Source organism: Trichoplax adhaerens, genomic scaffold (genome assembly GCF_000150275.1).
Source record: "Trichoplax adhaerens TRIADscaffold_7 genomic scaffold, whole genome shotgun sequence".
NCBI classification, from domain to species: Eukaryota; Metazoa; Placozoa; class Uniplacotomia; order Trichoplacea; family Trichoplacidae; genus Trichoplax; species Trichoplax adhaerens.
In genome coordinates this window covers 4,685,947-4,713,680 of record NW_002060949.1, presented here as the reverse complement: position 1 = coordinate 4,713,680, position 27,734 = coordinate 4,685,947, and the positions used below count along the sequence as shown (strand labels likewise).

Below are 27,734 nucleotides of genomic sequence, written 5' to 3'. Positions count from 1 at the left end.
AAAAGTTGCACAATAATTATGTACTAACACCAGGACATATATTTTACAATAAATACGTACGTATATTATACAATTAAACGGTAAAGCCTAAAATTTACTATATATAAGTACATTAAAATGTATACAGCTTGCCAATACAAACTTACAGTGGCTTATAATCGCGTGCTACTGCTCTACATGTATATTTCATTACAAAGTAGCACAATTCTAATGTAACATAAATTCAGAATAAATGAAAAAGAGAACTATAACTGTAGAGCATCATGGGATCTTTATATTTTATATTTTCTTTCAACTATAATAATTACTTTGAAATCAATGTCAGGTTAATATAACTATTTAAGCCAACAAGGCCGACAAAGCATCGAAGAATTTTCCACGATCTTCGGATTTAATCTCTATAACTGCGTGTTAAATTAAATAAAATGAAATCATTAGTTTTATCGAGTACTTCAAACTGTTAAAAAATAACACCATTAATTACTTGATGAATCAAAACAGTCATGTAGTGTTCTCGCTTTAGTTTTTTCTGCCGCTTGCTCGAAAGCCCTACCGAGAAAACTATATAGCGAAACGAAAGTTATAATCGAAAAACACAGATAAACTCCGAAACTCGACGTACTTTCTAGCTGTGTCTTCTGCTATCGGAGGTATGCCAAGAACTAGTGAAGTTCCTATTTGAATATTACATAAATTGATGACTTAAATCCATTCTATAAAAATTATACTTTTCTGGAGAACATCATCAGTGTATAAAAATTAGTTACCTCGATCTGTATCTAAAGGGGTTACTAGTACCATAGGCAGACTGGCAGCTAATTTATTTCTTGACTATGTAAAATAGACAGTTTAAATTGTTTAAGTTGCTATATGATACCTATAATTTGTCGGACAATAATCCAGCTACTTACAGATGCAACATAGGCAGTTAAGAGAAATCGTGCTAATTTTCCAAGAGTTGTTGGTTTACAAAATATCTTTTTATCTGATGATCCCTTGATTAAACAATAAAATGTATGTTACCAAATTGAGGTAATAGTGCAGTACCTATACGTACGTCAGTATGTTATGGAAATATTACCTCATCGATGCATGCATACAAAAATGGTCCAGCACAAACTACTTGTCGCATATCGATAAAGTTTCGAACTTGCTTAAATATCGCGATTTGCTATTAAAACATCAAGTATTATTAATATATAGTTAGTTGTTACCGTTAGTATTTACACTCTAGTGCCATATGCTACTCGCGTTAAAAATTGTAACTTGACATCCTATTATGATCATTAGTATGTTCAATATATAATACACTTTAAAATATAGTATACCTGTAATTTTGCTTTTCGTATTCCTTCCGATAATGTCTTACATTTTGATCTAAAAGTAAATTAATTTACTAATCAAATAATCAAATTACATTTTATTTACATACATTGCATTAATAATTACAGCCAACCTGGAAAGCGAATCAAGAGCTTCTAAAAATTTATCCGATAAAGGTTTGGGATTCTCCTAAACGAAAGCGATATCGATAATGTTTCAATACCCACAATCTATAAGGGTATAAAGTACCACCATACTAATTACTAAAAAATTACCATGTCTTCTATTATTGCTATAAGTCCGTAAACTGCATCGGCGGCAGTAAACTATTCAAAAAAATTCAAAGTAATAACAAGAAATAAGGATAAGATAATAATTGTTAATAATGAATAATGTAGTAACCGAAAACAAAAAATAGAATAGAATCTACCTTTGTTTTATAACCAAACTGAGATCTAAATGAACCAAACGTAATATCCGATAATCTATATCAGGAAAATGATAGAAGGTGAATTAAAAAAATGTAATAATCTAATGTATAATTTATGGCAATTTAAGTATTAATATTTTCGCACTCCCGTACCCAAACTTTTGAGCTAGATTTTCTATCCATTCTTTAACATTTATCTTATACTCCATATCCATGGAAGAAAATTTTTGCATTGCTTGTTTAACAGGGATACTGAAACAATCGTAATATATACTATCTTATTCGATACTCTAAATATAAAATGCCTACCAAAAATAAATTTCATGTGAAGTTTTACCCTATTTCAGCTAGTAATTCGTGTAAATTCTTTTTCCCCTTCATAGTCCAGATACGAAACTTACACGCAGTATATAGCGAGTAATAGAAACTCTCATATAGCGACCAATGCTTATATAGTACAAGTCGTAAACTGTTAAATTTAAGTTAAGGATAACGCAATATGTAATAATTTAAAGTTAACAATATTGTTATCTATTACAATAATGGGAGAAATCTCTTGGATACTCATTTTCGAAACCGATTTTCATGCAATTAATAGATAATCCAGATTCATCGCTAGTACGATTTAAACGCATAACATGTCCTTGAATTGTACTAACATCAAGCACGTATTTGTCCCTTTTAATTTACGTAATAAAAGATAAAATTTATCAATTTTTAAGTACTTGATACGCGGTATATGATTCAAAATTTCGAATAGCACGTTGATATTTAAATCGCAACTAACCTATCAATTTTTTGATGCAGATATTGCTCTGTCAATCCAATTATGGTCCACCTATGTAGTAGAACAGTATACCATATCATTCTAGCTGATAGTTTGAACTAAAGATAACTTAGAAAAGCGTAGCCATATGACTGGCTTACCATAAATTGTCGTTATTATCTTTCGACAACTTCCAAGCGAGATCAAATGCAATCATTGCCGACTAGTAAAAATAATACGCGTGCAATATTACTATTACGATGTATATTCAAACTGTAGGCTAATTCTGATATTAGCAATAACAATTTAGAGCACTTACAGCAGTTCCATAATAAGCAAATTCGTAATAACTGAACAAGATTTCTTTTCTAATACGCACAAAGAAGTAAATCAACATGTTACGTATCAGTACTGTAAGCAGGAAAAGACATGCTTGAAATAAGAGACGGTAGAAAATCAAAATATGCGTAGAGTGTAAATGTTACCTTCTCTGGAGCCACCTCCTTTTCGATAACTAAGAAAATAGAGTAACCCAATAAATGTCTACCCATTTGGCCTTAACTTTTATCTCAATTATAATTATTAGTACTAACCGTATCAGTCTTCATTCTTTTACGCGGGCTTCCCTCAATCTCTTCATCGGCAGAACTACCGTTATCAAGATTATCACGATCATCATCGTCATCTTCTTCATCTTCATTTTGACGAAAAACATCGTCAAAATCCGGTATATCAACTGTTTCTCCTTCCATTAGAATTATTTTTACCTGTATCAGTAAACGCAGAGTGTTTTAATATCTGCTCACGAAATATAGTATGCATTAAATTACAGTACATGTTCTCTAGTAAAGAGTTAATCAATTTTCAGTACAGTGATCTTTATAATACATCACATCACTAAAAATTAGTTTTACCAAAAATCCCAAAATTAGAAAGTATTGATTAATACGCATCATACTAAGAGTGTAGTTATTAACTAGCAAAGATAGTTGCTGTATTGTGTCAGGATAACACTGTAACGAGATAGTGTATAGTGTAGAAGATATGCGATTGGACAAACTTACTTGGTCTTGATTAAATACATTATTAAGATCGAAAGGCCGATGACTGTAGAAAATGTTGTTTAAATAGGTTAGAATAAAAAGAGGCATATATGCGTATTAAATGAGAATGTTTCGACACAACCACTTTTATTGAATCTTACCTATCGATTACGTAAAATTTGACATCCTCTTCTGGTTGTAAGATTTCCACAATATTGATATTACCACCACAATTGATGAGGATAATATTTTTAAACTAAGAATACATTAACAGAAAAGTATTTAACCAGCAGCAGCAATATACAATATACGCGCACTGCGAAATTAATTTTTGATTAACGATAGATTTGATTGTCTAGCATTGTAATTTCACAATATAATCTGAAATGAGTAAAAATTGATAGTGCCAATCGAGCCACGATAAATCTACTTACTGTTAAGTAGTTTGACTAAATTGAATTAACTGAATCATGATAGTGATATCAAGCTACATTGACAACTATTTTAGTCATTTTTTAACGCAATTTGAAATAGTGAAGCTTAATAGCATCATTCTGCATCATGTTAGCACAAGACTATAGTAATACTGTAATACAGCTATTGCAGTATCTTTTCAGATTATCATTTCTACAGGCACCAGTATTATTTAATAGCTATTCAATTTTTGAACTTACCTGATCGCTATATTCGAGATATACCCGTTCCAATTCTTGTAATCCGCTAACAGGTACTAACGTGTACCCAATATTATCAGAATGGAGGATAGACTGTTTTGATTTAAATCAAATATTAGTTAGAATGGACAAATAACGAGAAGTGTGATATTTTTTATGATCGACTTTATATATCGAACATTGTCTTCTGTATAATGACTGGTTATTAAAGTCGTAAGCTGTATGCACTACAATAATAGTGTTTTATGTTTTGAGGGCATTCGCAAGTAGCATGATTGTAATCTCCATGTACATAGTCTATACAGTATACAATATACCTTTTAGAAGATGACGAATAGTATTACTATAGAGTTTTTCATGGGATACAAGGTTAATAATAAATAAATAATCAATAATTAATCCGTGTCTAACTTGCTACGATACTCACCTGTAAGATCTTGCAGCTACATAACGAATCGCAATCTGCTACTGCAATTATTAAAACACGCTATAAAAATATGGATAAAAAAGAATAATTACCATTCCATTTCATCTATTTCAAAGAGAAAATAAGGCTAACAATCATGGGATTGAGTCAATTATAATCATGTATCAAATTGATGCAAGTATGCTTTTCATGGTTACAATCTGAAAGAGGTTATTGGCTAATAACAGCAACTCTACTAGAAGAATGCAAAGTTGGTTGTAAAGTTGACCAAACTGGTCTTTATTTGACTTTTACTCGTAGTATAGTAAAACGCTTCAAGATCGACTTGTCTACGACATCTAAGAAAGGCTCTTCATGAAGAAGTATCCATCATCTTACCTGATATAGAATCGCGCTATAAAATTCTTGCTTGATATTTGCAATAAACATTGGGTTAAAGTGAGCGTTTCTTGACTCTTAGCAAATTCTACTTTGATCGTACTGTATCGGTATGGATCTTTCTACTCTATATTTTACTAATGTAACGTTGAATCTTTTCCAATTAATCACCACAGCAACTCGTAGCAAAACTTAGACCCCCAAAATGCTAGTAGAAAATGGATATTGAATGATTGTTTGCTATCGCAGTTGTGTCAGTCAAGACGATTGTCTCTGTATGGATCTTCTACGTGTTATCTGCACAAAGTGAACTCCACTAGAGTGATAGAATTAAAAGTATTCAAACCAAGAGGAAAAGCAAGCTAACAAATCTCAATCGAAAATGAACATTAAATTGTAGCTTGTATCGTTGTCTTGATCATCTACCTACACTATTGGTAGATCCACACCCATTCACTCACTGACACAAATGACGATCAACTTCACTGGAGTTGCTGCTCAACTTGCAAAATTGACCAATTTTAGACTTGATTAAGGATCTATTTTAATAGAAGAGTATTGCTTAATTAGTAAATTTCCACTAGGTTAATGCTGAAAGGCAGTTCATGGTAGAATTACATGGAAAATTGCTTCTCTTCTTCAACTCAATTCTTCATTAATGGCCGCAAGGAATACGCTGGAGCGCTCGCCAACAATTGTAGCAGTGGATGTGACGTATCGAGAGCAACACACCTGTTATGTTGCTTCATTTCATCATGTCGTTCGTGGTATTGACTCACAACGTATGTACTGCACAATACAGTATTGTGTGACACAGTCCGACATCGCGTCATCCACCAGCACTTCACCAATCTTGAATATGATTTTAAAAAAAGGCGCGAAGAAATGCTCGATTATTTACAGTACTGGGACTGTATCATGTACAGTATGCTGTACTGTACACTGTAACCATCGAGATGGACAGACAGGTGACTGGACTACACGGTAGAAACTTTTTGGAATCGTCAGTCATACTGAGCAAGAAAGCGGCAGTACTGAGCACTTTAGTGTTCATACAGGGTCTCTAGTGTACAGTACACTATACTATAAAGTAGTAGACCAAGGACTGGACTACAAGGTAGCAACTTTCTGGAATCGTCAGTCATATTGAGCAAGAAACCGGCATTACTATGCAATTTAGTGTTCATACAGGGTCTCTAGTGTATACTAGAAAGTAGTAAACCAAGAACTGGACTACACGGTAGAAACTTTCTGGAATCGTCAGTCATATTGAGCAAGAAAGTGGCAGTAACTGTACATTTTAGTGTTCATAGAGGTTCATAGAGGGTCTCTCGTGTACAGTACACTATAAAGTAGTACGATACTGAAAAAATAGCCATCCTACTGCACTGTACAGAGTACAGTATATAACGTCGATCATACTTTTACAGTTTACTAATGACTTCAAGTAGTGAAAATCTTGGGCGAATAAAAACAACTTATTGGGTAAAACTAAATTGATATTTACTGTATTCATTCCTTCAAAAGTATGGTGAAGTAATGTAAATCAAAATCCAAGGGTGTGATCAAGACAAATTTCAGCAATACAATCGATTGGATAGAACCCTTTTTCGTTCCAATTCTACAGTATATTACCATTACAGCAGTGTACAATACAGCACAATCCTAAAATTGGAAAATGTAGCCTAGAAACCCTTGGAGAAGGATCTCTAAAAATGTAGCCCATTAATTTCTACATGTTCAGATTTCTGATACTAAAACAAAGTGATCAAACAACAAAACAATAACATTTGGCTGAAAAAGCCAATAGACGGTCAAGGGCTAGTAAATTCAACGGTGAATTTAGTACAGTCGAGTCAGGGACTTGTGAGACTAACACTGTACTATACAGCGTGTAGAAATTCTATTCAGAGTTTTCAAAATGAAATTAAAGTGCCCAAAATTGATGAATTCGATTAAATTGGCGAATAAATCGGTAGACCTTCCTCTTTCTACACGTATCAAATTTGATGAATTTTGCTGCAAAAATTAACAAGAAAAGTATTCACCCATTTCTCCAAGAAGAAATTCGATGCACTGTACAGTACTACAGTCAGGTCTAGTCTCAGTAGCCTTTTATAAAGAGTAAGAGTACAGTACGACATCGGGAAAGTGAAAGTGATTTGACCCAAACATTCTGAACTCAGTATCCAAACACTGTACACTGTACACTGTACACTGTACAGTACACTAAGCCTCGTGTACACTGTACAGTACAGTACAGTACAGTGTACGCTACAGTACACAGTACTGTACACTACCGCCAGAGTGGAAGTGACGTAGACTGGCGCTTGGTATTTAAATCCATTGTTACTTTCTGCTTGGTCAGTATCCAAAACGACAAGTGCAATCGATCAACATGAGCGCAGCAGCACAACAACGCCAGCGTGCAGCGATGTCCAGGTAAGCTATCACCACTGTCTCTATATTGAATCATTTCAAAATCTATCATTGCTTCAATATGAGTATTAAAAAGGAGATGAAAATATATTCGCTTACCATCGTCGATCAAAGAGATCCAATTCAATTTGACTTGAATAGATAATAGTCATTGAAGATCATGTTATCTAACTCGACCATAGATTACAACCACATCGAAGCTATACCAATATCTTCTCAATGCCTATCCAATGGAACAACTAATGCAATCGTTCATCTATGAGTTATAAAATAATAATATAGAGGCAAGATCCAAATAAACCATCTAGTAAAATATTATGGATTACAGTACAGTAGTATGATGATTGGACTGGATCAGCTATTCGATATCTCGCTAATGAACTGGATTGATTCTAATGAAGACTTTAGAAATGCATGGAGGCCGTGAACATCATTCGTATTCTGTATCGCTCGGTTTTAATCCACATTATTCTTCTTTACTTTACTTTCTCTTATGCATTCCTATCATTCTATCGTTAGTCTACAGCTGCTGACTTGCTTTTTTTTTTATTGGAATGTAGAGTAGGGAGGTAAAAGTATCAACTATCTTACAAACTAGGCTATCATACCTTTTGCTCTAGAGTCAATAGAAAATTGTTCAATCGATCATCCTACGTTAAATTTTCGCCTTTGCTATTGGCGTTTAAGTTAACAGCAAATAATTATTCTTCCAATGAATCTTACATTTGTCCATGGCGTAGATGTACGTCTGTTTATGATATAACCTATGAAGTAAAGTATTCCTTTATGTTATTGGTTGAGTAATTATGGCCTTCTTTTCTATCCTAATTGATCTAAAATCGCATCATATACGTTCAGCGAAAAAGTGATAGCACTAGATATATAAGCGTACAGTATTGTCCCTTTCGACAATTCAACAATTTCTTAATCAACTTGATTCTGATCTTACGACAACTTCGCCTACAATACCGTACATTGACTGTTAGACAAGCATCGCACTTTTTGCTAACTTGATGTTATGAACAAATCGGATAACGGTACTTATTTCCATTATAAGCTTAGACTCTATTCTACGTATAGCGATGATCTCCGAATCATGAAAATATCAATGGATAAAACGCAATCGTAAAATTTCACTTTTTTTTTATTATCATAAACATAACCCCCAAAATCGATTCTTTACCCTACTCTATTATAGTGTAATTTCTTCTTAATTTCTACTAACGAAACGAAACTAAATGCAACATCGAAATCGGCCGATAACTATATTCGTAGAACTAGTTCATAATGAAAGCCCTAGAAAACTACAATATACGAGGAATAACAGCTCATTCTCGGTAACATTTAAACTCAGATCTTTAGTCATCAATGAATAAAGATTTCTAAGTATGCAGTCGACGATCGAATAATATAATATATTTTTCTTATAAGAATCTCCTCTTGACGCTCTATACTATACTATAAAGTAGCCCAAAAGCTTGAATAAACACCAAGTACCGCTAGCGATTGCCATCATGTACGTCTTGGCAATGATATTGGATGTTTTAGCTTTCCAATAACACTAACTGCCCTCAAACCTCAAACACGGATCTTGTTAGACGAGTATTCCCCGATTTCTTTGTTCTGCTTGAGATTTTCATAAGTATTATTTACAGCATTTATACACAAGAAAAAAACAACCAACAATACATTGTCAGAAAGAGACAGCGAGTAATAGCGTGTTATGATCAAGGACCACATCACCTCGTTTAGTTATTTTAATGACTGATCGAAAGACAGCATTTCCGTAATATTGGAATGATGACTTAGTAATCCACAACGATATTAGTAAAAGGAAAAAAATGAAAAGACCTTGATACAGGTATTGCAAGTGGACGCGGCTTGAATTCAAAAAGGCAAGGACAATAAAGGATAAGATATCCATAGTAATAATAGTATCGCTACGTGAAATAGACTACTAAACCGATAGAAAATCATGGTAGTAAAAGAAAGATACAATGGAGGTATTGTTCTTGATTAGACTCGGTTGGGCAACATCCGCTTGAATTCGAATGTTTTACACATTTTAATAATAATCATTCTGTTATAGCATTGAAAACAACGAAATAGAGCATCTACGATTGAATTAACATGATACCAACAATAATGTACATTTAGAGAAATGTGTAATGTGATCGATGCTGTTGCGGTTAGAGTTTCAACTTGAAGGGTGGAGTAACGCAACTTCTTTTAGCCAATATGATGAACTCATCATGACGACTATGAATAGAAAAGGGGCGCGGATAGGACTTTAATCTTAGGAGTAAGAGATGGCAGAGTTAACTACAACAAGATACTACCATGCCTCCCTCTTTACTCAATTTATGATAGATGAAAAAAAAATAGAGCATTATTAGATGATGAATGGTATCAATGCTGTTGTGAATGATAGCATCCTGGCGTCATATTACATGGAACGGTTAATGCGACAGCTGCAAGCCAACAATTGATTTTCTTTTTCTAACACCTACTTTACTTTATACCCTATAGAACATCAAAGATGTATTCCGCTGTTTTATATGTATGGAAAAATTGAAGGATGCTCGACTATGCCCACACTGTTCCAAATTATGCTGCCATACGTGTATGAGGGTGAGTCGACTGTCATGTAGAAATGAAAGAATATTCTATCTTGATATTTTATTTATTGTATACAGAACATATAGAATTTTTCTTCTTCTTTTCAATTTTCTATGTACTAAACGTAGAACGAATCAGTCTTGTATCTTTCCACTTCTAGCGATTGCAAATGACATTAACATATCCACTTTACGAGTATTCTTCTTATTTATAAAATGAAATAAATTAATCCAGTTTTCAAATCATTCATTCGATAATACATGATTTACGCATATAGTATACAAAATTGTAATAAGATTACCTTGGAATAGTTCAATATTGACACACAAGAGTATCTTTTGATACACGAGTACTTCCTTGACTGGCATGAACTAGCAATAACAATAGTATTATTAACCAATATCGTTGAAAGCATTAGTTTGTAAATAAGAGTAATTTCAAGTGTCTCTCTATATATGTACTTGCTTGACCGGTAATTTGTTTAAATCATGATATATCAGTATATGACCGTAAGTAAAAGTAACTATTCCCGATTTAATTAACCGGATATTAAGGAACAGAAGGTGATCTATACCAATATACATAAGATGTTATGCCATTCAGTATACCACTATTGCGTGCGGGCAAGTAGAAGAATCGAATTGATATAAGGATATCTTATCGTACTATAGTAAAGTGTTATACCATATCATTAATAGTTACGATAGAAAATTTGTTCCTAAATAAACAATCAATTGTAATCCGTACATTGCAAACTATAGTATGCTTTGGTCGTGTTATAATTGCGAGAAATCAATTTCGATTTTATACTAGAATAAAATGTCCTTCCCTTAATTACAAACTTTTATCCGATTCCTTGAAATTACTACAGCCAATCCCTAGTAAATAGCATAAATACATTTTAGCTGTTAGAACAAAGGCACACAGTAAAACAGAATATTTCTCCTCGAAAAATATAACTACATTCTTTACTCCTATCTAAACACTTATTGTAGAATAGATATAAACTCTGTCAAACATTAATTCATCTGGGGCTTATATTCTGGTCATGGAGTTAATTATCTATCAATAAGAAAATCTCTAATAATTCAATAATCCCATACAAATATGAATATAATTATAGTACTGTACAACTGTAATAATTGTTAGAACGCATACGATAATCTTAGAACTGTCAATGAAGACTCACGTCATCTAATTTGGTTTTAATTATTGGTGTTAATGTTCTTTAATTAATTTCTTATTAATAAATCAACTAGCACCTCGAATTAGTCATCCTATTAATCGCTACTATTAGGTGTCGAAATAGGAGTTCGTATAGATAATAAGTTGATCATAATTGTAAAATGAAATATTTACACCAGAGTACAAATCTATATGACTAACGTCACATTGTGCATATCTTGATGACAATTTTTCTTTACTATTTCATTGCTGATATTAATAATTAGAGATGGCTCTGTGAACAAAGATCTCATTGCCCTCATTGCAGGTAAGGAATGCAATACAATATTAAGTTACTTCTATACTCAATAAGATATTAAACCTGAATAGCTATACTTTGTTGATACCCTAGTCTTCTTGAGTATTTTTATCTAGCTACTAGCAGTAAAATTAAACATGCTATCTTGAAAAGCAAGTAAGTAGAGTTGGCGTTGTTTTTATAGGGCTCATTTACATATTCACGAATTAGTTAAATGTAGATGGGTTGAAGAAGTTACTGATGTAAGTTATCAGTATAACCTGCAAGAACACCGTTTAATGTTTATTGTATCCTTCAATGATCGGAACGACTATCTTTTCAAATATCATCTTATTCTCTTGACCAATGTAGCAACTGGAGTCATTAAAATTTGTATCTCAAAACAATAAATCTCATACTAAAATTACACCAGAAGATAGGTAATCAAATTAATGCGACGTTTTCGGGAGTGATCATTTTATGATAGCTATAAACTGAAATTGTTTGTCACTGTTGTCATATTTCGTTTAGCTGTGAAATCCACAAAGAAAAATTAACGGTATTCTGTAATACATGTATGAGATCCATTTGTCATCAATGTGCACTATGGGGTGGCGATATTCATCATGGTCACTCATTTCAACCTATCGAAGATATATACAAGCAATGTTCATCAAAGATATCAAATGAAGTAAGCTATATCTATTGCAATTACCTTTCAGTTGATCAATATTACAGCTTGTCTATGTTCTGTATCTTGCAGGTTAACTCAATAAGACAACGCATAGGCAGTTTTGTTAGCAAAATTGAGGAAACAGTACGTCGAAAAAACTTTGAAAACTCTACAATTTTATTAAAGAAAAAGACAACTCCTATATTTACCTTACCTATAGTCATACTAACTATCGTTCAATCATTTTATCACACTCATTTTTAGGATAAAAAGATAGAAAAAATTAAAAGGGCTAAAGACATTGTAAGTTACTATTACTACATGCTTTCATAATTACTTATAATTTATTAGAACTCACATACTGTGGGTTAACGTTTCTTACATAATGCATGGTTCCAAAATTCTAGTGCAATTTGTAATCAGTTTGTAATCGAATTATAATAGTTACCTTATGGTGTTAATATTGATGTTTAAACCAATTAGACGTAAAAGTACTCCAGAAAAAATACTACCACTAATAATTAAGTGTCATACAACGATTTTATACCATTGCCGATAGATGCTACAGCTAAAATTTGGTTTCGTAATAATCTTTACGTATAGCTGTAAAGCCCTTCTTGTTTAACATTCTAATAATAATATTATATCTTATCGACAAAAATTTATGATCTTGGAGATAGTTCGTAAATTAAATCCCCATTCATTAAAAATATCCATCTTTATTCTAATCACAAGATTATATTCATGTTATGTTTTTCAAACAGGCAGTACAGGAAGTGCAAGTTACCTTTAATAATATCACATCGCGTCTTGACCGCCAATTAAAACAAAAATTAGAGAAATTACATAGTTAGCTCATTTTTTTGGATTGCATGCATAATATTCAAAATGATACCAAAGACTCAATCTCTACTTTTTCATATTTAAAGGTCAAAAAGATAACCTAAGTAGCCAAATGCATTCCCTTGAGCAATTTCTTAGTGAAATCGATCGAGATATCTCTCAATCATCGAAAAGTCGCTTTATAGCCAGATCTACAGAATTACAAGAAACAATGGAAGAGGTAGATGATAAACTTAGAAATCTACATTATGGACGTGTCTAATCTCGTATCATTATAATTATTGGGCATACCGTACCAAATATTATACCTCGTTCGTATATATATAAAACATAAAATGAATAAAAATAGTGTGCTCGTTAGTGGTACTGGTTAATTTATTGTTAAGTATTAAAGACATGAATATTAAGCTCTTTTTGATATTATCGTCATAACAACAATTGCGAATTTTTTAGATCCGATTAAAATCGATTGAATCACTCATTACAGAAGAAATTGAAATCGTCTTTGACAGGTATTACCCGCAATTTTAATTATGAATTTAGCTACAATAATATTTTTATTTACATACGATCTAAAATAAATATCAATCTCGTACCAACACTACTATTCAAGTGAGGTAGTACCTCGATTTGCTCATGGGTCTTTCCACATAAAAGATTACACGTAAGAAAATTAGTTTGTCACTATTTCAGCAATTATGAACAAATTTCTTGCTAACTAAGATACTAATTTGTTATTTATGCACTTGTAGAAGGAAAAAACGATACAGTAACCCTTTATATAGTCGAATGCTTGACACTCACGGTTTAAAATGGCGTCTGAAAGTTTATCCGGTAGGAATACCTAACTTAGGCTATCAAATTTATAAACAGGGTCTATATATTTATACTCTTCTAACTGTAGTTAAATACAAAACAATAAATGTAGAATGGCAGTGGATCGTCCTCTGGAGAATTTTTATCGGTGTTTCTCGAATTACATGCTGGTCCACAGCGTACATCGAAGTACGGTATCATCTTACCAAATTTTAAGAGTACAAAGAAAATTAATTTTCCCTCACAACTAGGTATGAGTATCGCATCGAATTAGTCCATCAAGGCACTTCACGTGCAGATCCTAAAAAGAATATAATTAGGGAATTTGGTAACTACTTTCATATCATACACCCATAAAACTTCTTTTGATATTATTATATTAATATTGCTAATGGTTTGATTTCAATAGCATCAGACTTTGATGTTGGAGAATCCTGGGGTTATAATCGTTTCTTTCGTCTAGATTTACTGGTATTTCTTACATCAATTGTTACTTCCTATTCCGTAACGGAAATCAATTATCTGATTCACTCTTGCCTTCTGTTACAGTCTAGGGAAGGTTATCTAGTGAATGATTCAATTCAATTAAGATTTTCCGTTAGACATCCATCCTATTACTCTAAATGTAGCGATCTAGAATGGTAAGTATATCATCTTACGCGTAGCATTGATTAATGTTTGTGTCATAAATAGTTTATATACTTTTAAGGGTTGTAGAAATGTTAGAAAAAAAGCATCAAAACGTTGTAGCTGAACTTGGAAAGCTGAAAGAGGTGATTTTCAGGCGATTCAGTAATGATATTACCTTAAATTATACCTCTGTTTAATTTGTATATCTTATCTTGAATCTTACTAAAATTTCTAGCGCTTATTGAAGGGTAAGCCTGAGGAAAAAATATCAAAAGACGGTATATTATACAGTAAAATTACGGAAAGAATTCAAAATAGTGGACTATATAACTGAATAATTCGAAAACTGAAATTAATGCGTAAACAAAATGTTATTAGAATCTTCTAGTGAAACACGGGTAGAACTTGAGCTGTCATCATTGGATGCATCCATTGATGAATCTAGCGCTCGTTTTGCATTGACGCACAAAAAAGAGGACGGTAATTAATCTGCTTAAATAAGGCTAAAATAATTGTCATGAAATGGACTTAGTAAGCCCTATACTGGCGGTTTATTATCAATACTTGTATTGCTACAATTGAATTGAAAATTAATTATCGAACATGTAATGAACTAACTAGTGAAGATTCACTGACTATGCATCCTCTGATTGTTATTATTCTTACAAAAAAGCATGCTATGTATTATTTGTAATTAGAGCTGTCGGATACTTATTTTTACTCTTTACTCTTACAGTGACGAATTATTTCGAAACTGAATTAGAAATTTATAACTGCTGTTCGCTAAGGGATTACTGTATTTATTTAATCATTTTTAGAAGTTGGTTCTGACGAGTCGTTGAATACCTCTGAAGGGAGAGCTGTCGCAGGTTTAGCAAATACGCCGCAATCAAAGTGTACACATCGTTCTTTAAGAAGAAATTCTCCATCAAATGTAACTATAACCAGGTCCTCAACCTCCGAAAAAGCTCATGCAAGTACTTCCTCATCCCTGGTTACCAACCAACATCAAAATGCAAGACAGTTAAGAGAATCCCAGTTAAAGTTAATAGCTAATGATGCATCTCATCAAGCAAGGAAAGATACATACGTTGTTAACAACCAAGAAATAATAGTTGTTGATAGCGATTCAGACCTAGATGGTATATCTAATGGTGGTTATTAATTTATAAATATTAATTCAATTTTAAGTTAAAGAGAAGTCGTTTAATAGATACTTATATGCTTTGCACGAATGACTCACAGGTGTAGTTTTACGATGCGATTCCATATCGTTATCAAGTGGTGAAATAAATAGTAGATCGGCTTCTCAAGAAACTTCGAATGAATCATGTCCTTCTCCTGTACAGCGCCTTTTAACGGAAGACAACTGTAGCAATTTGGCTACAGGAACGTATTATAACGGAAATCATTTAAGCATGCCTGTTCATCAATGGTAAATATATGAATATGTTATAAATACATGCGTATATATCTATACATTCATTGATAAATTTTTTTAGCTATTTGCAAGATCCGTAATGATAATACTTGTATAATTTTTTCTACTTCTTTTCATACTACCTCTGAAAGTGCCGATGACGAAACAAACAATAACACTTTGCCTAGAACGGAAAGTACCGGTAATCAATCTAGTATATTTTTGATCATTAGACTGTAGATTTTTCATTAACAGTTATTAATATACAATCCTTATCTGATATTTAGGAAACAATTCATTTTTAAACCGTGATATCCTGGAAGAATCTGGAAATTAAGTTAATTTCGTCCTATTAGATTTATCATAGCTTGTGATATCTACAAACATGAATTCATCTTTATATCCCTGTTGTAGTAAGATATCGTCAATTCCGTATTAATAATGCAGCATTTGACTATTTATATACCAACGTGATCATGAATTCCTATTGTGATCTATTTTGATACATTATGTTACATTGGCAACATGCTTGATCTTGCAATCATCTGATTAAAATTTACGCGATTTTCAACCATATCCAAACACAGGAAGGAGTCCCGGGATCTGAAGGTCATAATAAATAGACAAAAGATCTTGCGATATTGACGTTTAAGACGATTTTAAATTATAAAATTTGCTACCTTTATATAACATTCATTTTATAACGTGGAAATGTCTCCGTCTTACATAATATTAGGAAATATCATGTATCTATGCATATTATTATCTAACAAATTTCAGGGAATAATTTACGTGCAAATTTATAATTAGAACAGTTTGTTGCATGCATATATGCCGCTTGGGCATCAAATTTATCCAATTGAATGGCTGTTGAAATTCCTTTGTAATTTAAAATTAGTAATATTTGGACATAATCGAAGTTTGTTTTACGTCACCGTGCGTTGTAAGCTCATGGTGGCTAATAAAATTTTAAACTCGAATGCATCCGTGATTCTACTGTAGTACTATAAATGATCATTTCCGTGTATCAATTATATTTCAATCATGTATAAGATTTGGTTATAATACTAACTATCCCATGCCAATTTTTACTGATTATGTCATCCTGCAAAGGAGAATGGACGGTTAATTTAAGCATAGCTTTTACTTTTTGAATGCTCATAAAAAAATGACGTAGCTGTCGTAGTCTGTTAAACAACTTCCGTGTCGTTATCTTATTACAATCTATTTTACTAAATATTTTTTATGGCGCTTAAAGTAAACTTTATTTCAGATTAGAAAAACATCAACCCTACCATTTGAATGCTAATTCAGTTATAGATTAAGAAAACAAAATATTACAGGAAATTCTGATTCATCTTCACTCTTAATTCGATTGTTTACTATTGAATGATGGAAGTTAGATCCGAAATAAAATAAATATAATTTCAATTAGAAGTGATTACTTAATAGTTCTCCGGTACATTTACATTAAATCGGTAAAAATGACAGGATACCATCGATCAAATACAACCGCAGCACAACTAATGCATATTTGAATCCTATCGGACGATACTCAATCTATAATTAGTAATACAAGAAATGACTGACTATAAACTAATCGAAGGAAATCAGACAAAATGAGCAATTAATAGCATCTGCAACAAGGTTGTTTTTGTGGGTTAAATTAACTTATAAAAGCTAGAATAGATGAATAATGCAGACAAAATACTTCAATTTTTACAGTTGAATTGATAATTTGTTCTATTTTGAAATATAAAGATAGAAAGGGAACAATAAAACGGGAAAAACAAAGAAATTCTGTTATGATTTTACGCTCTTATTTTCATAAAATTTTAAATTAACTTTATATTTTCATGAGGCTTGAGATATAGAATATAGAAATATGGTTAGATTAGAATTCTTATCCATATACCATATTGCAGTAAACATTCCTTTATGCAAATAGGTTGTGCAATGAATCTTGATTAACCTAAAATTAAATAGTTATTATGAACGATGAATTAGAGCTGGTATTAATTTTCCCCAAAATACTATTTTAATTAGGTACCAAAATCGTATGGGAAAAATTTTAATATATTGTACTATCAGTTAAATTCGCAGATGAAATTAACAGGGGAGTTAAAGATCAGTTTTACTCTTTAAAGGCAACACATTAAATTGTCTATTGTAAGCTCTTAATTGATCCTTATTCTATATCATAAGGAGAACTTATCATCTATCGATCATAAAACGATTAATTTATATTCGACGCAATTCTAATTAGCTTAATTGCAAACTTTTAAATCTGATTCATAAAACTAATCAAAAGTACTGTACTTAACCATTTGGCGATTCCATTTAGCAAATTAGCATAATGTATTTTACAACTTTGATACAATTTATCAACTATGACAGCCAGTCTATCAGACTTGGATAGACGATTGGAAGAATATTTTAAGAAGTAGAAAAATTGAATCACGTCTGTCTATTAAAACACTACGGAAGCGTTATATAAGCAACCTAAAAAGCAAAGAATGGCATGACAATACTGATGCTTCTTTCAGCTTTGCATGTGCTTCATTGAAACCTCCTTTAATGCCAATGTTGCATCAGTCAACTGTAGACATTTTCGCTGTTGGTGGCAAATAACTACTGACTGAAGAAATTTAAGAAATAATGGATAATGCTGGCAAATACGGCAACATCTGCAATAGGTTACTGATGTGTACCGCATTTACTGATATTGGAAAATTGGATCGAATTCATCGATCGTTTACAACTGCTGACATTTAACTTGACAGCTAATTGAATTTGCTTTAACCATGGCTTACTTTTAAATGTTGTAGCTATATCCATACATGCTAGCGCTTTTTCACGAGCATTTTGGCCACGATATCTTTCAAAATCTTCTAATGATGTTTCAGATTTCAGCCTAGAATTATATTGTGAAGTAAAAGATGATGACGAAGGCAACGATATCGATTTAGAGAGTGTGGGTGCAGTAGTGGTAGAGCGATAACCTTTGACAAAATCAAAACTAGTTTGTTGCTGGATAGCACCAGACGAAATCGCGGCGGTAGTAGGAAGTGTTGGTAAATTAGTCGATTGTGTTAACTTTTCATCTATGAAATTAGTCTGAACCTCAGCATGATTATCAACATGTAAGAATGCCGGATGAAATGGTTGCTTATCCTTTGGGTTTTGATCGATAGGCATTAATGAATCTGCTGCTGTTTTGGCACGAGTTGCTTTACTAACTTTGGCTGTACGATAATGATAGGTATGACTAGCGGATAATGTTGATTTTTTAGCTTTACGACGATGAGGTGGTGACGATGATGGCGATTTAATAAGTAAAGAATAATCTTGGCCATTTTTCAATGATGATTTATCTATCGATGATCGTTTGACTAACTTGGGTTGGCCATGTTCATCATCCACGACAACAAATTCTTCTTGATCATCATAATCTTGCAACCGATAACGTTGAGAATCGACTGTAAAGCGTGCTTGGCCGTCTTTTTCTTCTACAATTCGTCCAACTTGAGCTAATGTCTTAATTTCGAATAATTTCTCAGGATTATAATGTTGATAACGACAATGATGGAATTTATTCTTGGACGGATAGCGGCTATTTGCTAGACCATTTTGATGATCGGTATAACGTCGTAATTGTGATTTTAAATATTGAACGGATTGTTGGCTGTTATATTTGATAGCTACTTGTAATGGTGTCTGATTAAAACCATCTTGGCATGTGATTCCCACTAAATTATTCAATAGGGATAATCGTAATATACTAATATTATCTTTCATCGCTGCTTGATGTAATGGTGTAGTTAAATGGCCAAAATGAGTTCGATCTAAGCACCAATTGATCGTTGGATGAAAACCAGGTGGCTGACTAGCTAAATAGCCCATGGAAAGCATAGTCCCTGTTAAATCGTAATGGCCATTATGCGATGCAATAAAGAGAGCGACTTTACACAAGTAATGTCTTTCAAGGCGATTAGCTGGCATTAATTGCAAGATATCGCGCACTTTGCCAGCACAAGCTGCGTGAAAGAATTCATCTAAACCTTTAATCGTTTCTAAACGGACAGTCATGCCTTCATCAACAAGATGATCTAATAATTTATCGGAATCGTTCATAACCCGTCGATAAGGTGAAATTAAACAATAACAACTTAGCGGCAAACCCGTTAGATCGGTAATAATCGATCGTAATTGATGGACTGGAGTTTGCGGCACATTTAATGGCTCATTAATATCAATCAGCTGCCTGTTAAAATTGCAATAAACGTAGAGAGAAGGTTTTAACTCTTGGCGTAAATAACATCGAATGGTTGAACCTTGCGGTATACCAATATCCATGATCGGCCATTCTTTCTGTAAATACGAGCCGGCATAATAAGGTACTAATCGTGTATTGCTGCTATCATCGAATATGATGGAAGCTTTCTCACGTAATCGTTCCATCACCGAGCCCACGGTATCAGTTTGGCTGACATTTAATGCAAAACGATAATTTTGGCAAGAAAAGAATAACTTCATGTTGGATACTCTATCTAGATAGGAATGAGAAAGGATGGAATCGATTCCTTATTACTTAACTAGACAGATGGCAATAAAAGTGATTGCAGCTTTTCAATCATTTTTGTGCTAATCAATTATTAAAAGTGCTATAGGCGAATAAGATTATGCTAATAAATTGACATTGTAATAGAAATTGCAAATTCTTGATCTTGTATTTCTCGACTAGATCGAATGCCATTGGATGCGCTAAAGGCTTATAATATAACTATAATCTTATACTGATAACTTCAATTTATAATATGAATTACAGATTCTTTCATTTTTGTATAACAAGATCGGGTAACTAGCAACAGCACTTAGAGGCTAATAATCTTATGCGAATAAGTTTAAGACTGCAGCAGAAATTACAAATCCTTAGAATAGATTTTATCTATTTTGAGCAAATTTTCTAATCATGAAAGAATGAAAATGCCAAGAATCATTCTAGATTAATATCTTCAAGTGATCTTCCAGCCATCAAAGTAAAAATGTGCAGTAGAATGCTAAAACAAATATAAACTAGTATATAGAGAGTGAAATTTTGCGGTTACTTACAGGAGATATTGAATAGAGGCAAAGAAGAGGAGCGAAAGGACCAAAATAGATGGGATAAACCAATTTATAGATTGACCTAATAAAGTTGTTGGGTCATTATCAGCGAAATACTTTTCAAATCAATTTTATATAACTAAAGCAAAAGTTAAAATCTCTTAGAAGCTGAAAATAAATGCAGATGCAGAATTGAAGTGCAGAGAAATTCTTTTTGGATATGAAACTCTGCCAAAAACTATAACTAGCTCTAGCTAAGATAATGCGAATATAGCTATCGAGAGAAATTTCGATATTGCCTGGAGCTCAATCACTCATGAGTTCGATATATTAAGATCAAATTCCTCTAGTGGAATTGATTTTAGTCTGGTACCTAGATCATCAAATATTGTATAATAGCAATTGAAAAGGAATATATACACAATCCGACATTTTAAAATGGAGTCAATTACTCAAATTGAGTAAGTAGTAAAGTGATTGTATGTTAAAGTTATAATAAAATCCTTAACATGTAGAAGAGAGTTTAAGAATCAACTACGTGTCATGAAAGTTATTTCTAAATTAAAATATTGACAGGTTTAGCCGTCTTCAATTGGTCTATTTTCTCTTAATTTATAGTAATGCTACCGATATCTTGTCAAAGATAATTGAAGGGCTGATTATATAATTATCTATCATTGACTTGTTGCTATATTAAAATAAGGACAGATTTAGTGGCCATAATTTTGTCCATTCTCTTACAGTTGTAATAGAACCAATATCATGACGAAAAGAACTAACTTTCTACGACGTATTATACTGTAACTATAATAACTTTAAGACAACTAATTCTGTTAGTACTTTTCTAAAGCAATGACGGATGGTCCTAGAACAGTCTTCGGCATATTATACTAGAACTAGAAGAAGTGAACAACTTTAAGACAGCTAATTAGAGCTTTCAGATAGCTAAGTCTGTCAGTACTCTTAAAATTAAGTAACAGATAGTCTTGTAAACTGCGTTTGGAATATTATACTAGAACTAGAAGAAGTGAGCAACTTTAAGACGCGTAAATCTGTCAGCAGTATTAAAATTAAGTGATGAATGGTCATATAACTGTTTTCGCTCTTGTACTAGAACAGATGGAAATAAATAACTTTAAAACAGTGAAATCTGTCAGTAGTTTTAAGATTAATGGATTAATCCAGTATCATTAAACCTATCTTCTAAGCTAGAGTAGGTAATTTTAATCAAGACGGACGAAAAATGTGCTAAAATGAAGGGGATTCGCCATGTTAAATATAGTAGTTCCATTCCTAACAGTCATTAGCCTTCCACGGTATAACATCTTAAAAACAATAAAAGAAAACTTTATTCTTTCTATTTATCCTTGAACTCGTGAATATCTGGGGTAAATATTGAATTCTTGAACTCGTGAATATCTGGGGTAAATATTGAATTCTTCGTGCTTTATATGGCAAAGTGCAAACTCTATCTCTGATCTTAAATAGATTAATAGCAAAAATCTTGAAATATGGAGTAGATAGGCATTTCTAGAACACTCCTTATTGATCGCTCCGAGCTATGCTATAACGTTTTGAAAGCGAAGAAAGGACTATTTTATTCTACCTATTGATCATCTAATATGTGATTCCTTCTAATAAATATTCTTCTATTTTTTTCTACTCTATTTCTCCCTCAAAAATATACGTTGACCATTAGTAAAGTTTAACGGCCTAGATTTTTTCTGCCTATTTCGACATGATGAGCATTCTTTGTTTTCCACAAATCTTATAAAATCAAGCCTGAACAATTGTGCCATTATGATGGCATAGTTAATGTTGGTTGTTAAGGTATTTTTCATGTCAACAATTACAAGAGTAAACTGAGCAAGTTTTCCTTCCAAAGACTAAATGGAAAGTTTGTCAGGTTGATTGACGATAGAATAAAGTTATGACTCTTCATCATCTCGTTCATTGTGCTTGCAAAGTTATTTATTCTTCATATACATAATGAATGACAAGGGTAATATGAAGATATTTCCTTTGGAAAGACTAAATAGAAGATTGGTCTAATGAATTGATGATAGAGTAAAGTTATGGTTTTGATTATAGAATATGGCCTTGTTTACCAATTTAAATTATTTAAAAGGTTCCAAAGAGTTGCTAATAGGGCAAATAAGGTCAATTCGGTGATAAAAGCTATGCCCACAAATGATACTTGTAACCGAATCAATTGTTTTGAAAGGTATTCCCAGTTCAACCGGAACTAATTGAAATGATTCATTTTTATTGACATAAAATTGTTCCATCGACCTAATAGTAACCCCTATTGAATCACGATGGACAACTAATTTTAAATTACATTATTGTAATTGTTTCATCTTTTAAATTACGCGATAGTTTATTGGTTTTGTTACAGTTTCAAAATTTAATTTAGAAAGGCATTGGATGGTAGAATCAACAGTACCGCAATTAAATCAGGATTAAAAATTATTTTTAAATTACATTATGACAATTTTTCAAAGTATTACGACAGTTTACTGGTTTTATTTCAGTTCTAAAATTAAATTTAAAAAGGAATTGGATCATAGAATCAACAATACTGTAATTGAATCAGGATTGAAAACTAATATTAATCTACATTATGACGATTCTTTCAAACTATTACGATCGATTGCAATAGTTTACTGGTTTTACTTCAAATCAAAAATTCCAATTAAAAGGAATTGGATCGCAGTATCGACAGTAGCGTAATTAAATCGGGATTGAAAAAAAATAATCTTAGATTACATTATGCGATTCCTTCAAACTATTGCGATACATTGCCAAAATTTATCGATTTTATTCTAGTTTAAAAAATGAATTTTAAAAGGAATTGGATCGTGGAATCAACAGTACCTTGATTAAATCAGGATTGAAAATTTATCTTAATCTACATCATCTGATTCCTTCAAGCTATTGCCATACATTGCTGTAATTTACTGGTTTTAGTTTAAAATTGAATTTAAAAAGGAATATGAAAATAGAGTCAACAGCAACGCAATTAAATCAGGATTGAAAATTTATTTTTTAATTGCATTATCGATATTCTTTCATAGTTCACAACTATTCCGATAATTACATAATTTAGCTTTTAGTTTAAAACTTTGATTTATTATAAAATTAATCGTTTTATGACTTTTTCCGTTGATAATATCACTATCCTTTCATTTTTTGGCGTGGTGATTTCTAATAAGAGTGCTTGTATAGCATTGCCCTTAAGTTTTCAATCTATCTATTCACAGTTTTTTGAAAATGATTCTAGTAGTAGCTACTTTACTTTCATTAAGACAAGAGTGTTAGTATACCGTCGCCCTTGGGTTTTCAATCTATTCACTCTAATAGAGTTTTTTCCGTAAATAATTCTAATAGCAACTGTTTTGCTTTGATTTCCACCTTATTTTTAACACAATATCCTACGTGTAAAAATGACATTTTCTAAGAATAATATAGATGTTACTTTATTTGATCCTGTTACCATTAAAATACAATCATTTCTATCTCATGGTTGTGTCTTTTTAAACCATTTTGCTTTACTCAAGTTTAGGGCAGGAAAAGGAGAAGAAGAAATAGGGGGAGCGATAGTTCATAAAATAATTTTAACATATAATTTCAATGCCTTAATGGGTCTCATCGTCAAGATAAAACACAGTTAATTAAAATTTAGCAGAGATTACCCTTACATTCATTTTCAAAACAGTAGTCGTATTCGAGTTTACGCGTATGTCTAAGGATAGCACCGAATCATTCCACACCATCCATTTACAGTTTATTGTTATTGATTGAAACAATCTATTTTTCAAGTTGCAAAAACTAACCTGTTTTTTATCTGATAATCATCAAGAAGGAGATGGATGACTATTTTCTGCTTGACATAAGCGATATCAAGATGGTAAATTCAAGGAGTCAGGATAGAGAATCTAAAGCAGTAATCAGTATTATCGACGATTCATTAATGTCATGAAAGACCAACACTAATCATGACTTCCTGCTTACCGTAATTAAAATTGGCATTACTAGGTTCACCCTAGTCTAATACAGTTTTTTGGTATATTGTTATAGAAAATGGATAGAGTAGGAAAAAATTTTAATTAGACTGCTCTAATTTAATATCTAAATGACCTTCTATCAATGCTGGCCTTAATCATTATAGAAATTGAATTCTTTTTCTCTAGGAATGCTTTGTTCGTGGTTGTAAAGGGCTCAATAAAGTTCTAAACCAAGCCATCATTAGTAGCTAAGTAACAATATGGCACTATGTGGCAATTAAATCGCCTAGACTATAGATGATTTTTTCACCTACTTAGCAAGTCATTGCTGGTCAATCTGCTGATTGGTAGGAGATTGAAGATCGCTAATTCTAGGCCCCAAATTTTTTTGCTAATTGCCTTCATTCATCCCTTCTCTACTATCAATGGGCAGATGTATTTTAATTATATTGTTTATCCAACCATGATGGCACCAATACTTTAAAAGCTTTTACTTCGTCCTATATAAATTTGTTACTGGCCTATAAAAACATCCCAAAATTAAATAATAAGAACAACGAATCAGAAAAATAGTAATCCGACGATAATGTAAAAGGTCAATAACCTTAGACAATATAACCTTGTTTTGAAACGATTTCCCTATTGTTTGATTATCCTGTTCGATATGTTTTTGGCATCGACACCCGACAGTTTTGACTGCATCTAGTCTTTGCATCTATTCTCAATTCGTTTTTCTATTCTATTCTGCTTTACTCTATTTATTAGCTCGATTTTCTATCGCACCAAGACAACTCTATCGTAAATGTCTGTATGGGAAATAGAACATGATTGAACATAGATTCAAAATAGTAATTGATCTGTTTCTGTAATTACCGGTATTGTCTACCAACTCAGTAGTAAATCTATTTACTATGGCTACAATGACAATTAAACAATCGGCTTTAGTTTGGAGAACATTAGTAATATAATTGATTGGAATTGACGTCACTAAATTATTTCATAGATTGCGAAGATAGTGACAGATTCGCCTTGAACATGTTAATCTATCTTTTTAGTAAGACCATTGCTACGCTACTGGTATAGCTTAATTCTACAGATATCTAATATGGACGTAGATTAACTGGAATAGTACCACCTACTTTCCTCATGTCTATCCTACTGTCAAAATAAAATCTGCAAAACGAGGAGGAAAAAAAATGGAATGTTGTCAGTAATAATGATTACGATATTGTAAATCGTATGATATTATTTATTCTATTCGTCCATGTTGTATAATATATCTCAAGCTTGTTATAAACGATTCTAATCTATCAAAAATAGAATTCAGAAAAATCGATAGTAACGAATGAATACAGGTTTGAAGTGACTAGACATGACTATGATGTTTAAATAAATCAATTCTTCGAATATACAAATAGCTTTATTGCCTTCATATCAAGTGCGGTAGTAAATCATATAAATAATTATTGTGTCCCGCTAAAAAATAACGCCAATGAAAGCTATGCAATCATCAGACATATATTATTCATATAAATAATCAATATGAGGAGAAAATTTGGAAGAGACCCCCAAATTACGTTCCAATATTTATCTATGTCTTCTGCAGTTCATTCTATCTTAGATCATATTTCTTTCTATTTCTATTACTATAACTCTGCTACAGCACAAGAAGAACCAAGCATATAAAGCTTAGACTACTAACGCTACCCATAACATTTTGACGTAGTTTTGGATACATTTATTGAAACATACAGCAATGAAATTGTTAATGAATTGCTTTTCCGTCGCCATTTGGTAATGGATTAATAATCGAGTCTTAAAATGAACTATCAAATAAACTACCACCCTGTTTAATATGGTACTAATAATCGCAGACAAGCAATATAGAATCGTACTGCAAATTGAATAACAATAATGAAATCGTCTAGAGATTAGAACGATAATTTTTCAATGGTAGCATGCATTCCATAGTATTAACTATCATCTTCGATTACCATTTTAACTGCAATTGATTACTACTACAGTGCATTATGGTAGAGCCATAGATAGCCCTTGGTCTGACTTAGCTTTTTTTTAGACGACGTATAGACCTGCTGTCCTAGAGGATTTAAATCAACTCGCTTCCACGTCGACCTATACGGGTCCATTATTGAAGACAAAAATATCTAGAATTTCATAAGCTGCTATTGCTACATTCCAAATCGGCACCTCGCTGTTTTATCAATAGCACATGTATCATCTCCATTCATGGCAGTTTATATGCGATTTGTCAATTGCTTGTAATTCGAAGGTAATCGGTCAACGGAATTCCCTAAAGACCTTAATTACAAAAGAAGATGACATCAACGGAAATAAACTATAGAAACTGTATTCTATCTAAGTCAGACTATGTTGAAGAAACTGTTGTGCCGTTGATTACGCAATTTTATGTTTGTATACCGTATAAAAGGTAATCTATCCATCTGTCCTAATAAATTATTACAGGTAATTTAAGCAATTGGGCAAAGTACAATTTATACATAAAGCCTTTACAAAGTTTTGAAAATCTTACGCGTATTATTAGTCGTTGGACTGTTCTATGCTATATCACTTGGCTGTATATTTTATAGGCGACAGTTTCTGCATTTACGCTCGAATTATCACCCATGTCCACCGTTATAGCTACGAAAAGAAAAGAT

General features: G+C 32.3%; 3 protein-coding genes across 3 annotated transcripts; 1 reads left to right on the top strand and 2 right to left on the bottom strand.

Annotated features, from left to right (window-relative positions):
• Nucleotides 1–339: 339 nt before the first annotated feature.
• On the bottom strand, nucleotides 340–5,092 carry TRIADDRAFT_58320 (uncharacterized protein; the record flags this gene model as incomplete). The annotated part of the gene is made up of 18 exons (XM_002114116.1): nucleotides 340–404; nucleotides 485–561; nucleotides 623–674; nucleotides 768–831; nucleotides 912–995; nucleotides 1,082–1,171; nucleotides 1,329–1,377; nucleotides 1,457–1,512; nucleotides 1,599–1,649; nucleotides 1,754–1,808; nucleotides 2,541–2,591; nucleotides 2,681–2,742; nucleotides 3,113–3,286; nucleotides 3,584–3,626; nucleotides 3,724–3,818; nucleotides 4,237–4,329; nucleotides 4,664–4,723; nucleotides 5,042–5,092. The coding sequence occupies 18 exons, from the start codon at nucleotides 5,090–5,092 to the stop codon at nucleotides 340–342; spliced, it is 1,272 nt and encodes a 423-aa protein (XP_002114152.1).
• Nucleotides 5,093–7,439: 2,347 nt separating this feature from the next.
• TRIADDRAFT_58319 (uncharacterized protein) lies at nucleotides 7,440–15,688 on the top strand (the record flags this gene model as incomplete). The annotated part of the gene is made up of 21 exons (XM_002114429.1): nucleotides 7,440–7,483; nucleotides 9,638–9,668; nucleotides 10,010–10,111; nucleotides 11,551–11,591; nucleotides 11,676–11,738; nucleotides 11,803–11,824; nucleotides 11,934–12,001; nucleotides 12,093–12,252; nucleotides 12,325–12,378; nucleotides 12,499–12,537; nucleotides 12,999–13,083; nucleotides 13,164–13,297; nucleotides 13,531–13,589; nucleotides 13,830–13,911; nucleotides 14,006–14,144; nucleotides 14,303–14,364; nucleotides 14,443–14,534; nucleotides 14,603–14,666; nucleotides 14,759–14,801; nucleotides 14,902–15,003; nucleotides 15,342–15,688. The coding sequence occupies 21 exons, from the start codon at nucleotides 7,440–7,442 to the stop codon at nucleotides 15,686–15,688; spliced, it is 1,833 nt and encodes a 610-aa protein (XP_002114465.1).
• Nucleotides 15,689–19,966: 4,278 nt separating this feature from the next.
• TRIADDRAFT_17137 (uncharacterized protein) lies at nucleotides 19,967–20,479 on the bottom strand (the record flags this gene model as incomplete). The annotated part of the gene is made up of 1 exon (XM_002114115.1): nucleotides 19,967–20,479. A coding segment is annotated over one exon (513 nt), but the record flags the coding sequence as incomplete, so codon positions are not given.
• Between the last annotated feature and the right edge of the window lie 7,255 nt (nucleotides 20,480–27,734).